Source organism: Physella acuta, unplaced genomic scaffold, assembly GCF_028476545.2.
Source record: "Physella acuta isolate Inbredline_101_S28 unplaced genomic scaffold, ASM2847654v3 ptg001147l, whole genome shotgun sequence".
In the NCBI taxonomy this organism is placed as follows: domain Eukaryota; kingdom Metazoa; phylum Mollusca; class Gastropoda; family Physidae; genus Physella; species Physella acuta.
The window spans coordinates 114,386-130,634 of record NW_026732664.1 but is presented as its reverse complement, the minus strand read 5'-3'; the positions used below and the strand labels follow the sequence as shown (position 1 = coordinate 130,634).

Genomic DNA, 16,249 nt, shown 5'->3' with positions numbered 1-16,249 from the left:
CCAATTAGCAAAAGGTATAAGTTGAGAACAATGTTCTGTCTAGGTTAAGATGTTATCTGCTGGGGTGTAAGAGATGCCAGACCCGAGGAAACCACACGGTGCTGGCAACAACAAGAATATACACGAACACATGCGTCTAGAATCGTCATCAAACATGTATGTGTAGGGGCGTGGTGGGTCATGTGTTTCTATGTGGTGGGTGGGTGGGGGCATGTGTTTCTATGAGTAGGGGTGGGTGGGTGCGGCCTGGCTCCACAAGAAGTGAGAGACCTTAATGCAAAAACAAAATACGAACAAAGCACAAACAAAGAAAACACCAAATGCAACAAAGTAAAGCAGAAACAGCAAATGCGGGAAAAAAATCCGACAAATAACAAAGATGGCGGTTAACACGTGGTTTACTGAAGGAAGTTTCATGGTAACATAATTAGCAACATCAGGTAGTTTCTAAACAACGGTAACAACGGAGATGCGTCAACACCAAGGTAGCGAGATCGTGGAAACACGAACAGAAAGTGACGTCACCAAGTGTGGTCCGGATCTGTCCAGGGAAAGCACGTGAAACAGGTTCCACACGTCACGTGATGAGTTCTGGGACCGACCACGTCCACAGATTTACCAGAAACAGCCCCCCCCCCACTCTTGTCCATTGCATCCCCCACACACGACCATCACAAAGGCTCACCCCCACATTGATACGTGATATAGAGACCCACACATTGGGGTGACTGGCTGAAATGAAGAGCATCCTGTCAACCTCTGCAGGGTTGGCCAGAGGTTGTCCATGTCGTCCATGTTGGCCAGAGGTTGGTCATACCCTCAGGAGCTACCCGTCTCGTCCAGTGAGTGACCAGAAGAGTTGGGGTCAACTGGCCATCCACCCCTCTCTATGTCGTCATCCAGCTGCCGCGTGGCCTCGTCCTGGGGGTGGGGGGAGGGGGAGTGAGACCATATTAGACGTAACGTATAATGGGGGTGGGGAGGGGGAGAGAGACCATATTAGACCTAATGTACAATGGGGGTGAGGTCAGACCTTATGTACAATAGGGGTGAGGTCAGACCTAATGTACAATGGGGGTGAGGTCAGACCTAATGTACAATGGGGGTGAGGTCAGACCTAATGTACAATGGGGGTGAGGTCAGACCTTATGTACAAACCTAGAATTGTTTTCTTTCCACTGGCTGTACCACACACAGTATGACCCCCCCCCCCACCTGTCATATGGTTACAGATTTTCACCAGTGTATGAAGGTAATGTCTAGTTTACCCAGCAACTGACACAAATTGTGCCAGGTACCCACAAGAGCTGAGTGGTCTCAGCCAGGTACCTAGGTGATGTTTCACAGATGTCAAGACTGGGACCAAGATTGTGTGATGTCAAAGATATTTTTGGTCAAAGATTGTGTGTTGTCAAAAATTGTGTGTTGTCAAAGATTGTGTGATGTCAAAGATTGTGTGATGTCAAAGATTGTGTGATGTCAAAGATTTTTTGTCAAAGATTGTGTGATGTCAAAGATTGTGTGATGTCAAAGATTGTGTGATGTCAAAGATTGTGTGATGTCAAAGATTGTGTGATGTCAAAGATTGTGTGATGTCAAAGATTGTGTGATGTCAAAGATTGTGTGATGTCAAAGATTTTTTGTCAAAGATTGTGTGATGTCAAATATTGTGTGTTGTCAAAGATTGTGTGTTGTCAAAGATTGTGTGATGTCAAAGATTTTTGTCAAAGATTGTGTGATGTCAAAGATTGTGTGATGTCAAAGATTGTGTGATGTCAAAGAGTGTGTGTTGTCAAAGATTGTGTGATGTCAAAGAGTGTGTGATGTCAAAGATTGTGTGATGTCAAAGATTGTGTGATGTCAAAGATTTTTTGGTCAAAGATTGTGTGTTGTCAAAGATTGTGTTATCAAAGATTGTATGATGTTAAAGATTGTGTGATGTCAAAGATTGTATGATGTTAAAGATTGCGTGTTGTCAAAGATTGTGTGATGTCAAAGGTTGTGTTGTCAAAGATTGTGTGATGTCAAATATTGTGTGATGTCAAAGGTTGTGTTGTCAAAGATTGTGTGTCATCAAAGACTGTGTGATGTCAAAGATTGTGTGATGTCAAAGATTTTTTGGTCAAAGATTGTGTGTTGTCAAAGATTGTGTTATCAAAGATTGTATGATGTTAAAGATTGTGTGTTGTCAAAGATTGTGTGATGTCAAAGATTGTGTGTCATCAAAGACTGTGTGATGTCAAATATTGTGTGATGTCAAAGATCGTGTGTCATCAAAGATTGTGTTATCAAAGATTGTGTGGTGTTAAAGATTGTGTGGTGTTAAAGATTGTGTTATCAAAGATTGTATCATGTCAAAGATTGTGTTATCAAAGATTGTGTGCCATCAAAGACTGTGTGATGTCAAAGATTGTGTGTAGCCTCACCTCAGCCTGCACATCAGCAGCGCTGGCCTCATCACACATATCCTGCTGCTCCGTGTCAAACTTGTCAACCAGAGCTGAGATCAGACGGCACCTGCTGGAGCCACACGGGCAGGGTACGGGGTGGTCGGTGGAGGAGATGGAGTCAGCGTCACTGTCCTCCTCCTCCACCAGCTCCACCGTGATGTTGTAGTGACGCTTGTTGCTGGCATCCTGCGACATGGTGACATGACACCCCAGTGAGACACCACCTTCAACAAAGATGGTCTGCGGCAGGAAAATGATAGTCTGCTTCCAGTGGGTGGGAGGGTCCAGTGGCCCAGTCCTCAGTCTTGTGGGAGGATTTAGGGAGCTCTGCTTTGCTTGGGTGTGTGACATGTCTGAAGGGTCTGGTGTCAAGCCCTGGGTACACGGTGTGTGTACAGCTTCACCTGAACACGCATCACCCATCTCATTGACACAAGACTTTGGTAGGACCTTAGGACCTGACATGTCCTCCATCTGGCCGTCAACTGTCCCCCCAACAACAAAGTCCACATCAAACCAAGCGGCAAAGCCAAAGATCTTGGAATCATGTTTCAGGGGGAACTGCAGCAATTTGCTGAACTCCGCAACATCCTGCAGGGTCACTGTCTGCAGGTTCAAGGCCAGGACCTCCTGGGGGTCAGCCCTGAGCACGCTGGGACTGAGGCACTGAACCAGGGGTTTGGAGACCTCGTCCATGTTGATCCTGGAGGCCACGGGGGAGAAGTCGAAACCGTAGATGTTGCTCCACTCCTCAGCCCTCTCCTGGAAGTGCTCACTTAGGTCAACAGGGGCAAAGTACAGCGTGGCATGGGAGGGGGCCAGAATACCCCCAGGAGCCAGGAACCGGTCTCTGGCCACGATGACAGAGTCAAGCATGGACTCGTGGAGTAAATAAAAGCCCATCCACTCCGATACGATAATGTCAACATGTGTGAAACCCTGGGGCAGGGAAATCTCCTCAACGGCGCCGTGGATGACCTCTATGACATCAGCCAGCGAGTTCTCGCTCACCACCTCCTCACACAAGCTTGCTACACCACTCGCCTCCACAGCAAAAACTTTCTTGGCGCCGGCTGAAAATGAGGAATATTTTGCTGAGCCCGAGAGAAACGCTATGTTAAAATATAAGTGTAAAGAACTCAGTCATTAGCTGAGATGGCTAAACAATACTAAAACTTTCAAATTTGGAGCTAGAGATCATTTAGCTCTAATGGGCTGTCTAGCCACAAGTCATGTAGCCCTAATGGGGAAGGCCAACCATCACCAGAATGACCTGAGATAGCTACAGTGGTAGACAAGAAAAGTCTATTTGCTAGTCAGTCGAGACACGATTTTAAACCACAGAAAACAGAGGGAAAATGAATTTACTCTGTTTAAATCAGTGACTGCATCACTTTTTATTGGCTACATTGTACTATGGCAAATACAGTACATGAGGTGTGTTCTGTTTATTTCTAAAACACCAAATTTTATCCCCAAGACTCCCCCCCCCCCCCCCCCCCACTCCTGTGAGGACTTAGTTCCCCTGCAACAATCACGCTCTATTTGCAATCCAATTTACAGGCCAGCACTTGAGATAGATTTACATAGAGATTGTATCATCTCAATATGGGATCATGTAAATGTAGATCAGCTGACAATGAACTCAGCCAACACATCATAGCCTTGTGCCAGAGACAAATCTTGTAACCAATAAACTTGGGAAGAAATCTCAAGTCTTTTTTATTATAATACCCAGGGACAACTGTACAAGTCTTGTGTACACAATCTTAAAGTAACATAGTCAAATGCCAGAGCACAAATACAGCGCTAGTCCTATCCCACCCAGTGTACACATACAACACTTGACACTATCCAGTGTACACATACAACACTTGACCACCTCATGTGTACACATACAACACTTGACCCCACCCAGTGTACACATACAACACTTGACCCCACCCAGTGTACACATACAACACTTGACCACCTCATGTGTACACATACAACACTTGACACTATCCAGTGTACACATACAACACTTGACCTCACCCAGTGTACACATACAACACTTGACCTCACCCAGTGTACACATACAACACTTGACCACCTCATGTGTACACATACAACACTTGACCCCACCCAGTGTACACATACAACACTTGACCCCACCCAGTGTACACATACAACACTTGACCTCACCCAGTGTACACATACAACACTTGACCACCTCATGTGTACACATACAACACTTGACACTATCCAGTGTACACATACAACACTTGACCTCACCCAGTGTACACATACAACACTTGACCTCACCCAGTGTACACATACAACACTTGACCACCTCATGTGTACACATACAACACTTGACCCCACCCAGTGTACACATACAACACTTGACCCCACCCAGTGTACACATACAACACTTGACCTCACCCAGTGTACACATACAACACTTGACCCCACCCAGTGTACACATACAACACTTGACCTCACCCAGTGTACACATACAACACTTGACCCCACCCAGTGTACACATACAACACTTGACCACCTAGTGTGTACACATACAACACTTGACCTCACCCAATGTACACATACAACACTTGACCATCTCATGTGTACACATACAACACTTGACACTATCCAGTGTACACATACAACACTTGACCACCACATGTGTACACATACAACACTTGACCCCCCAGTGTGTACGACAAAAAATTATTACATTTCTAAAAATAAACATCACAACACAACATTATGGGAAAATGACGGAAGCTTTAATCAAAAGATATACTAAAGAAAAAAAAATGGCACAGCAAAAGATGACACTAATCAAACAACTAGCGAGATGCATGCATTTGAATTAGTTGGGCCAGAGAAAGCTATACAACTGACATAAAAGAGAGCCTTTAAACATACACAATTGATGCATTACAAAATAAGAAAGAGAGGTAGCATACAGATTGATCTTCAAATGAAAATAACATGCCACACTTACTGTTATTATGGCATAATAAAGACCATATTGACATTTGAATACACACATAGAATAGCCGCTCCAATTTTGAATCAAACAACATATATAAAGCATGTATGGTATGAGCAATCAAAGTGTCCAGCTTGTGTTGTTGACATATGTCACAAGCACATCAATCTTAACATCTAGATGGCATGGCTATGCCAGACAGTGCTTGTTTACTAATGTTATTGACATATGTCACAAGCACATTAAACTTAACATCTAGATGGCATGGCTAAGTGGGAAAGTACATGACTGCTAACCCAAGTTCTGACTCCTGGGCAGAAGAAGCTCATTATCTAAGGACAGTAACCCATGTAGGGGAGGTAATAACAACTGCTGCCTAGCAGTCAATTAGCCATTTGGAGAATAAAATGTTGACACATAATACTCAATTAATTAAGTTAATTAAGCTGGAGGAAATGCCCTCTAATATTATAACTAAAAAACACCAGAAGAGAGAAGCTACTTCTAACATCATTATTTAGACTGTACACTCACCCGACATTTTCAACAACAAGCACACCAAACATATTGATCCTAACACATTTAGTCAACATTACCTAAACACAACTAGAGCAGTGGAGTAAACGGGGGATGATGGGACAGCGTGGCCTAAGCTGTAGAGTGCTAGGCTGCTAACCCTAAAGTCTTGTGTTCGAATCCAGGTCCAAGTCAGTAAAATGTCCCTGAGTCCACCCAGCTCCAAAGGGTACCTAACTTATGTTAGGGAAAGTAAAGGGGGTTGGGCTAATTGCTGACCACACCTTCCCTATTTATAAGAAACATGAATTCTGCTTCATCAGCTTAATGGATCGTTAGGTCTAAAGACCTTAAACTGGAGATGAGAATATGTAAATGCTAAAATAAGACAAAGACTTGGTGCAACAAAGCTTAAAATGCCTATTAAAGCCAGTAACCAATGGATCCAGAAACCAGACAAGCTATTCTGGGGATGAGGGAAAGAGACGACTGCGACAAGACAACCACAGGTGGGTACAACACCTCCACTCACCTGCTGCGGCAAACAGCGACAGAATGCCAGTTCCTGCCCCAACGTCCATAACAACTTTATCCTTGACATACTCTCTGTTCTTCTCAAAAAAGTTCCTGTAGGCCAATGTTCTTGGCCTATCTTTCAACATCAGTTGATGCACCCCTAAATCGCAGTAACTGCTGAAGTAATCATGTCCAGATGTCATCATGCTCACTGTCAACAAAAATAGATTGAATGGTCACATCATTGGGGGGACATCTCAACATAATGAAGTTGGACTGACAGACAGAAGTTGGACTGACAGACAGAAGTTGGACTGACAGACAGAAGATGGACTGACAGACAGAAGTTGGACTGACAGACAGAAGTTGGACTGACAGACAGAAGTTGGACTGACAGACAGAAGTTGGACTAACAGACAGAAGTTGGACTGACAGACAGAAGTTGACCATTTTTTGTTGTTGCTTAAAACAAGGGGAAAGGGGGGCACTGGTTTAAGTATACATTCTCAGGGATGGTGGATGTACCCGGCAGGGGGGGGGGGGATGAGATATTGTTGACAAGTTTTAAACCAAATAACATGTCACCTAAGATTTTAAACTTCATTATAGTTTAAGTTTAAGATGACTTGAACAATTAAAAACTTAATAAATTGACCTTTGATTTGAAACTTATTTCAATTATCACAATAAATCAGTAGCATAGAAAATGCTGTTTGAAAAAAAATTGTTTGTTATTAAATGGCTACAATTTGTGATTTTCTTTAGCTTCAAACGTAAGAGTGGTTGTCATGGAGAGGTGTGTCGTGCATGGCAGTGAGTGACAATAAATATTAAATTAAGTAATTTAGTTTAAAATGAACTAAAAACTTCAAAATTAGTGCCAAATGGATTAAATATGGATGTCTGTCATTCAGTGGTCATGTTTAAATTAAAATTGAGAATGGACTTGAGCGAGAAAGTATTCGAGAGGCCCATTAATTAATTAAATCATGCACAGCATAATTACAATTAATATGGTTAGCCTATAAAATCCTGTCTGTCTGGTTTTATTCCGACTTTTGTTTTTAATATTTTCGGTAACTAAAAAAAAAAAAAAAAAGCAAAAACAATTTTGTTTTCATTTGTAATGGCGACATAAACAATGGCATCCTGCTATTCGATAGGCTGCCATAAATTTTATTGTACACATTGTAAGCTAAAAAAAGAAAAACTAGCTCATGGGGTTTAAATTTGCATTGTTATTTAAAAACTTTATCTGCAAAGTTTTGTAAACAAATAATTATCAATCACTGAGTTCCTGTACTGCCAATCAATATGTGTCTTACGTAAGTGAAACATCCAGTTATAACTTAGGCTTGATGAAAATAAATAGAAATGTAGCCTTAAATTTTAAATTCGACAAATTATTTTTTAAGTTCTCTGGATATGCTACTTTTAAAGCATTTAGGGGCCTATTCTAAAAATATAAAAATTCTAAATTAATTGCAGGCTTAAATTTGCATTTTTTATTATTTTTACGGTCTAAATCTAAAAAGCACATTTTTTAAAACTTATTCCAAGTCAACAACATGATGGAAGGATTCTCATCAACTCACTCGCCTCCATTGGGTAAATGGTAAAACCTTAGTTTAGCGTCGGTTATTATTACGGAATCGTATAGCAGTAAAAAACAGTAAAATAATGGCAAAGTCTGTCACACAGTTCCAGTATCCACCGAAGTACTGTAAACCATACTTTATTTGGCGTCATCTTTTATTTTTAATACAGAACGTTTAAAATTTGGATAGATTTATTTTAATTGCGTGTTAAATACTGCTTTATTACTCATTTTGTATAACTTGTTATTTTTAAGTGTTTCAGCTAAATATTTCTGCTACTAAACATTGTTTAACAGGGTTCGTGCGCAGTCTGGAAAAAGTCTTGAATTTAAAAAGTCTGGACGGGTCTACACTGTGGTATGACGTTTTTCGCTGGGTATCGCAGATGAAACCTGATTTCTCAGTTACTACGTCATTGGGGGAGGGGGGAAGAGTGTAAGACCTGTCTTTTTTTTTGTTGTTGCTTGACTGACCGTGAAAACGTTTAGGGCTGGACTAACCCGCCCCTCCTAGTAACTAAGGTCACTGATATCTAAACTTGTATGAACACCGTGACCCCAAGTACGTAGATTGAGCTGTTTGGCTAGGTGAGGGAGGAGGGGAAATAAAAGTTACGGTACTGTTCATGATATGACGTATTAGACTGGGCTACAGTGACCCCTCCACCGTCTCTTGTTGTGTGTGTGTGTGTGTGGGGGGGGGGGGGGGAAGAGAGAGACCGGTATTTTTTAATAGCAGACAAAAGTTTCTCAGCTATAAGCACAAATAATGGTGTGGTTACAAAGGTCTTGTTTCATTTTCAAAATAGTGTACGAACTCTGTTTCTAGTCACTTTTACTCTTTTTGTAATCATTTTTTACATTTTTGTAATAATTTTTACTATTTTCGTAATCTAGATTTTTTTTACTTGGCCTAGCGCTAGCTAGATCTAGATCTAATTAATTAATGGTCGCAAATCCGCTGCAAGCCAAAAACATTAAATTATTACATTTGACTTCATTATTTATATTTATATTAATATATGTGTTTTTTTTTAATTTTTAGATCTACTAATTTAAATCTAATATTATATTTATTCTTGTTTCCTTTTGTCGATTAAACTTTAAAAATTAAAACATTAATTTACTACAATTGACTTTCAATTTATTTATGTCAAATAAACCATGGTTTACCGTAACTCTAGTTACCGAAACTCAACAAACAGTACCCGATAATTTCCGACGCTAAACTAAGGTTTTACCGGGTAAATTTTAGATTTTATAAGAAAATCTACAATATTATATATTAGCGAGACTCAGACTCACTAACTTGAAAGCGTACTTGGTTGCTAACGAGAACATGGCTACCTCACCTTAGCCTACGATTGGGCAATTTTTTCTGCTATGTTCGAGAGACCACCTTAACATTAAGTTTAAAAATAATTATCACGCGAAATTTGCTTCCGACCATGGAGGTCAAACGTAAACATGGGTATAGTTTGTGTTGTTTAAAAACTTTAAATAAAGGACTGTTAGGTGTCTAAATGGCACTGTAAGGTAGGGTATTATTAGATTAATCGTTTAGTGAAAAAAAAATGCAATTATTATGTGCCGATTTTAAGAAATCGGCCTCCTAAAAAGGTCACTGAAAGCACGTGATTTTTTATTGTGACGTCATCGCTATTGTTACGGAAGCTGTACAGTAGTATCCTCGCTGCTTATATAATTGTGTTCTCTTTTCACTTGACACTCTTTTTCAGCTTATTTTGCTAGCGCAATTAGACTAATTAAGCCTAATTATGGATATTTCACCTGGCTTTTGGATTATACTATGACTCTAAAAGCCCTTAAACCACGACGATCTGTTGTTTTTTTTTGTTGATCACTGGAATTAGATCTAGTAGTGAGCGTTGGTCTTTGTGTGCTTATTTAGGTCTAATTATTTGTTTTCAAATTTGTTAGGCCCCTATAGCTTAATTAATTTGTCTTAATTCTTATTGATTTCATAAATTTTAATTAGGCTAATTATAATATTATTTTCACTGGTCTTCGTTGATACATTTATTAGGCTTAATAATGTTAATATTATTACGATTTTAGAGGCCTGATAAATTAAATAATTTTAGCGTTGGGTCTAAGTTTACATTACTAATTATTACTTAGTAAACCAAGTACGCATGGACTAGGACATGTGTGTGCTGTGCCCACGCTGTGGCGGGCGATGCCTCTCTCGCTGACAAACCAGCGCGAGCGAGCGAGTCGTGTGTCACACTTGGTCTGTGTCGATGTTTGGAATGCATAGGCATAGGCCTAATTCTCGCTCTCGGGTAATCAATTTTTATGCGCTGACATTTGAAAAATCAAATAGACACACATCTTAATTAAATACATTTAATGTGAACTGTATATTAATCTAGACCTACAATACTAATTATAACTTGAGAAAACAAAGTACTTGGACTAGATTTAGCGCATGCTCACACTGTGCTGTGGGTTTTCTCTCGCTGGTTGACAAAAGAACGCAGGCGGGCTGGCGATGTTTGTAATTTGCATATATCTTCGCGCACGTGCGATCATTTTAATGCGATTGGCCTCTTTTTATTTTATAGGCCTGATTAATTGTATTTGATAGGCTAACTTTTCTGGTTGACAAAACTACGCGAGCGAGATGTCCGCCACGCACACTGCCCGTGACGCTGTTTAGAATGCATTTCTCGCTAACTTTATCAATTTTAATGCTATTGCAGATTTAAAAAAAAATAAATCAAATACTTACAAATCTTAACAATATTTTAAACTGAGCATCGGCGAAACTTTGTGAATAACACACCTTTCCCAAGTCCAGTGAGAGAGGAGAGTTAGATTCATTTTACAATGACATCGCTAGAATTTTATAAATTGCCCTGATTAAGCATTGCTAAAACACTAACACTAGTTAATGAAACATGCATGGGCATGGGATAGAATATCTTTAAAAAGTTTAGATCTATTCTATATTCTTAAACATATTTTATTGACGCATATTTGTCATCAAAATCATTAATCTGGGTTTAGTTTTCCTTTTTAAACATCCTTCCATTAAAAAAAAAGGAAATCAAATATTACAAAAAAAAAATATAGATCTAGATCTAGATGTAATTCCATCTTGTGATTTTTATTCTGACAAAGACAGTGTCCATACGAATAGAAATGTGGTAATAAAATCAAATGTACTGTGCATATTCTGCTAAAATCAAATCAGCTGCAAGGTCAACCCTGCAGAGTTCTTCTCTTCAGATAGGCATATGGTTGTCACGGATTTTTTGGCTTGCAATGCTGGGAGTGGCCAATTAATAAAAATCAGTAGGCCTAATTAAGCTCCAAATGAGTTTATAGTTTATTATCAACAAATTAAGTATTTGATTGATTAGAGATTGATCTCTAATCTCTAGTTTAAGTTTTCATTGGTAATGTTTAAATCGAAAAATAACGAAATTTAAAATTAGTGAGTATCGCTATTATATATGTTCGCTCTGATGTAGGCCTTAAGCTACTCAACTAACTTAAGATCTAGTCTAGCTTCTAGCACTAGATCTCTAGTTCAAGATAAGATATCTAATAAAAATTATTTTTGCTTCTTTAACAAAACTTAAACTTTCCTAACGAAACAATGGACTGTTTCAACTGTTTGTGTTTCGATGACTGTTTCGGGAACCTATTTGTAGCTAGTCTCATAACGCGAGTTGAATTACCTCCCCTGACCCGCTTTTTTATGGCCACTTTCTAGTTCGTTTTTTTCGATCGCGTCTCGGCACTGTTGCTAAAAATAGCATTCGCGCAATACCATACGGATAAATCTGTTTGGCGTCTGCACCACGTGATAGATCGTTGAATGGCCGACAAGCTGATATAAAAATTATTGCGACCGGATGCGATTTTCGTGGAAATTGAGCTAGATTTAGCAAAAGACAGCTATATTTGTGTAAAATTTTATTATTTATACTTCTACTTACACAGATATTTTGATAACTGCAGTTCAGCCGTCCATTTTTCTTTTAAAATGTATCTTTAGAATTTCTGTACCTTTTGGCAATCGGTCAGGAGCATTTGCGCACTAAACCCACCCCCCTACGGCAGATCCGATTTTTTTCACAGTGAACTCGTACTGACCTCCCACATAGCTAAGATAGTACATTGATACTGATGGGAAAGCCTCTAAATCTGTATTCCTACTAGAGATCTAGAAATAAATCTAGATCGTGGAGTTTTTATAATGACTTTTAAATTGAATGTCTCCAGTTTAAGATATTTTTTTTTCAAAACATAGCTACTTTTAGTACTATATTCAAGTATTTCAAACCCTTTTGGTAGTTTTTTCTTAAACTTAGACCTAGATCTAGTGATTAGATATCTATATTTTGTACTTATAACTTGCAGGCCTATTAAAATAATAATAAAACAGTTTGCTTGATAACTTCATTAGGTCATTTCATAAACACAAATGTTATAAACATATAAAAATCACAAAACCATAGGTAATATCTGAATTATGTAGCCTACCTTACATTTAGGCTAATACTGAATTAAAAAGAAATTACATTAAGGTTTGAAATTAATACAACTTGTAATTAAGAAAGAAAGCTTCAATTCTAAATACTACAAGATATAATAACAAACAATGAAACAAATTCAAAGCTTTTTTCAACCCATTTAGTCGAAAAGATTTTTATTTTTTCCGATATTGACCAAAAAAAGTTTTTAAAGCTTAGGCCTACTGTTTTTACAAACATAACTCAATTCTGTTAGGCCCCTGTAAACATTAATTAAGATTCCTCTGTAGACAAAGCAATCTATTTGGCAGATGAAGTAGAGTTCATGTTTCTTGACCTCGGCATATGAAGTGATTGTCCGTGTGGTCAGCGATATTCACAGCCGCCTTTACTTTTTACCTTTAATTTCCCCAATGTATATCAGGTACCCATCAGAAATGGGTGGACTCTAATTGAATTTTATTAAACAAACATTTTGATATAGGCTTAGATCTATAATCTATAACATTCCAAACAACATCTGTTCTGTAGAATTTACCTTTCTGCTTCCAAATGCGGTATTTTCCAATTGAAAATTCATCACAAAACATACAATAAATTATATAAATGGCATTTTATAAATTTATATAAACTATTTACTTTCACCTTGGTGTAACAAAATGTAGGTATAAGCAAACTGATTTCAATAGTAAGAAAGAATCATGTCTTTTCTTGCTTACTAGCTTTAAAACAAGTGAATTTGACTTTTTACCTGCGTTTTTGGTCGCGTTTCTATATATTTTATTTGCGACACTAAAAAAATTATATTTAATCAACCGATTATGCTAAATTAATAAAATTGGTACTGTTGGATTGCATTTTTAAAGCTCTACAATTATATTAGGTTGTCTTATTACAATTTTTTAATTAAAATTTTCTGTCACTTATCATATATCATTACAAACCATATCACTTACTGGTTAATTTGAGACCAAATTTAATGGTCTAGCTTAATTAGGGGCCGAGAAAACAAACAAAAACAAAATGACCTATTAACATCTTAAAATGCGAAACTCTTTTTCGCCATCAAAAGATATCCAAAAGTTACGTTGGTTTGTGTTTTCCATTCGTAGCATGATGTCATAGCAATTACGACAACATTGGGTATTTTAGTTACCAAAAAAAACCAAAACATTTTGTTAGAAATAAAACTTTATATTCACTATGTTTATTAAGGAAATATCAGACATATTTATTATAAATTCTATGTACAATGTACAATTTAAGACATTAGGCATTCCATGATGAATTGAACAATCAATACCCATGAAGATGACAATAAAATTAATATCCAAAACTAAAAATAGATCTGACAGAAATCTAGATCTAGTCCTTCTAACTGTAACGACAATACAGTATTATTAGGTAAGATAATAAATGAACTTTTTTTTAACTTTAAAATTAAATACTCTATAAAAGTATAATTAATATTCTCTTCTGTAGTAGCATTAGGTTAGGCGAAGTTTTCTTTTTTTTTTTTTTTTACCAGCTATGCGTAGTAAATCTACAGTCCTGTAAGCTTGCGTGAACTTAAAATGACCCTAAGTTGATTTACAATTTGCTTGGTTTATGAGGGGAGGGATGGGATTGCCCACCGACGATCTCTAACAGCAATAGTTAATGCTGTGACGTATGTATGGTAGGCCTGCTGAACTCACGGTGAACCCTCGACCGTGTCAACATTTTTCTCCCGCAGACAAGAAAATGTAAGCAGTCGATCTCGCGAGCGATGCGAGCGACGATGTTTTGAAAATTTTGAATAATTATTTTATAAAATATTTCGTTCAAAAAAATTTTTTTTGAAAAAGAAAGAAAATAAAACCGCTCGTGGCATTTCCCATGTGAAACAATAAAATAAAGCACAACTGATTTACGTCGGATTCGAACTCGGAGATTCTAGGTCACCTACCGCACCGTTCTGTTTACTCTGCCACACACCACGATGTATTGGAAAATAAAATATTAGACATTTTGTATCAAAAGATTGCTAAAACTAAAAGGAAATAATTACTACTTCATTTATTGATATCATTCTACGTAGTAACTGAGTAACTGCGTAAATTTTACACACAATTCCTATATTTTTAACTAACACAACAGCATTAACGAGGTTGACCAAGTCTAAAAAAAAAAAAATTGCCAGTAGGCCTAATTAGATTTAGCACAAAAATGCTCGGAATGAGCATTGTTTAAAATACAATACTATGGCCTAATTAAAAACTACATATAATTTCATATAAATTATACAGTCGGGTAGGCCTCGAAGTATTAATATTAACAAGGTTAATGACCGGTCACGAATTATGTTCAATGAAACTAACAGTGCAGTCGGCCTACTTGGCTTGCAGTGAAGAAAAAAAATCAATATACTTATAAAATTACTAATACTTTAATACAATAATAATGCCCACAATTTCTGCACATGCTAAAACTGAATTATAATTAAAATACTAGACTTAACAGTGCATTCCGCAAAAAACAAAAATTAGTTGTTTCTATCTGACAACTAGCGTAACAATGGCGTAACGTTGCTAAAAATAGCAGCGGCATGGTATTTCTATGGGGAATTGGATTTTGGAAGAAGGGAAGCAGCATCATTGTAATTAATCATGGTAAATATCTCAAATATATATTTATCTAGGAGCTGTCGAGCGCTGATGCCCGGTGGTCGGTCGTTTTTCGTTGCAGTTCAGTTCCTAATGAGAGTGCTCCATAAGAAATGCTTGTATTAATTATTACTACATATCTCGCAAATGTTTCTGGCATTTAAGCCATAGTATCCATTTCCTTAGCATTTCGCATTAAAATAGTGATGAGATATTGCTAGATTAGCAGTTTTTTCATTTTTTGTATATAGGACCCCCCAAAAACACTTAAAATGCGAAAACTAAAAGAGCATGACGTTTCAGGGTCAGGTTCTGACTTCCGGTTTTGGTAAGGAGATCGACTAAATTATATGCTATTCTTTTTATAATTTGAAGAAAATTGAATTTTTATGAGACTAACTACTATTTGCTAAAATGCAAATAACCAAAATCTTATTATTCTGACTCACGTTTTATACATAGAATCCAGATCGAAAAAGTTTATTTTAATTGATAGTAGACTAAGTAGATCTAGAAATCTAAATCTAGTAATAAGTATTAAGTAGCAGATAATTCCACTAGGCATAAGCCATCAAATTTGATACATGACATGCTTTTTATGAGACGTACCAGTCTCTAGCAGTATAGAAGTAATATTATGCCAGTTGGGCTATAATCAAGCATGAACCCGTAGGAAAAGCCATACACAAAATTTAATTTTATTAAATGAATTAAAGGTCACATATTTAAAATAATCTACATTTAATGCTTAGATGCATTCTCTAAAAGCGAAATTCTTGTACTAGATAAAAGCATGGTATTCTCTAAATTACTAGATCTATTTCTTTACAAATTATCAGATGTATGTTAATGGTAACAATAACGATCAGAGTTTCTTTCAGGCATCTTTTCGAAGAAAGTCTACCGCACCCCCGAACGAAATACAATGTATACTTTTAAAAGTGTCCGGCCCTTCCCCCCCCCCCCTCCGAAAATTTTAGTCCGACCCCCCCCCCCCCCCCGAAAATGTAAATTTTCAATAGACATATATATATATA

At 37.6% G+C, this 16,249-nt stretch overlaps 1 protein-coding gene across 2 annotated transcripts; it reads right to left on the bottom strand.

The window, feature by feature from the left end:
• Nucleotides 1-386: 386 nt before the first annotated feature.
• On the bottom strand, nt 387-15,823 carry LOC131956406 (uncharacterized). Of its 2 annotated transcripts, none has more exons than XM_059320825.1 (5): nt 15,662-15,823; nt 6,479-6,673; nt 2,427-3,523; nt 818-921; nt 387-732 (listed from the first exon to the last, which is right to left on the bottom strand). In XM_059320825.1, exons 2-4 carry the CDS (start codon nt 6,666-6,668, stop codon nt 820-822), a joined length of 1,389 nt encoding a protein of 462 aa, XP_059176808.1. In that variant the 5' UTR covers nt 6,669-6,673; nt 15,662-15,823; the 3' UTR covers nt 387-732; nt 818-819. The 2 variants fall into 2 exon arrangements, with proteins under 2 accessions (XP_059176808.1, XP_059176809.1); XM_059320826.1 differs by lacking the exon at nt 15,662-15,823 and adding exons at nt 10,815-10,921; nt 11,252-11,366 and having other exon boundaries at nt 387-921.
• Between the last annotated feature and the right edge of the window lie 426 nt (nt 15,824-16,249).

Coding starts and splice junctions, on each gene's coding strand:
- LOC131956406 (XM_059320825.1), bottom strand. CDS start 6,668: ATGATGACATCTGGACATGATTACTTCAGCAGTTACTGCGATTTAGGG. Junction 3,524..6,478: donor GTCGCTGTTTGCCGCAGCAG/GTGAGTGGAGGT, acceptor CCTCATTTTCAG/CCGGCGCCAAGAAAGTTTTT. Junction 922..2,426: donor CTGCTGATGTGCAGGCTGAG/GTGAGGCTACAC, acceptor CCCCACCCCCAG/GACGAGGCCACGCGGCAGCT.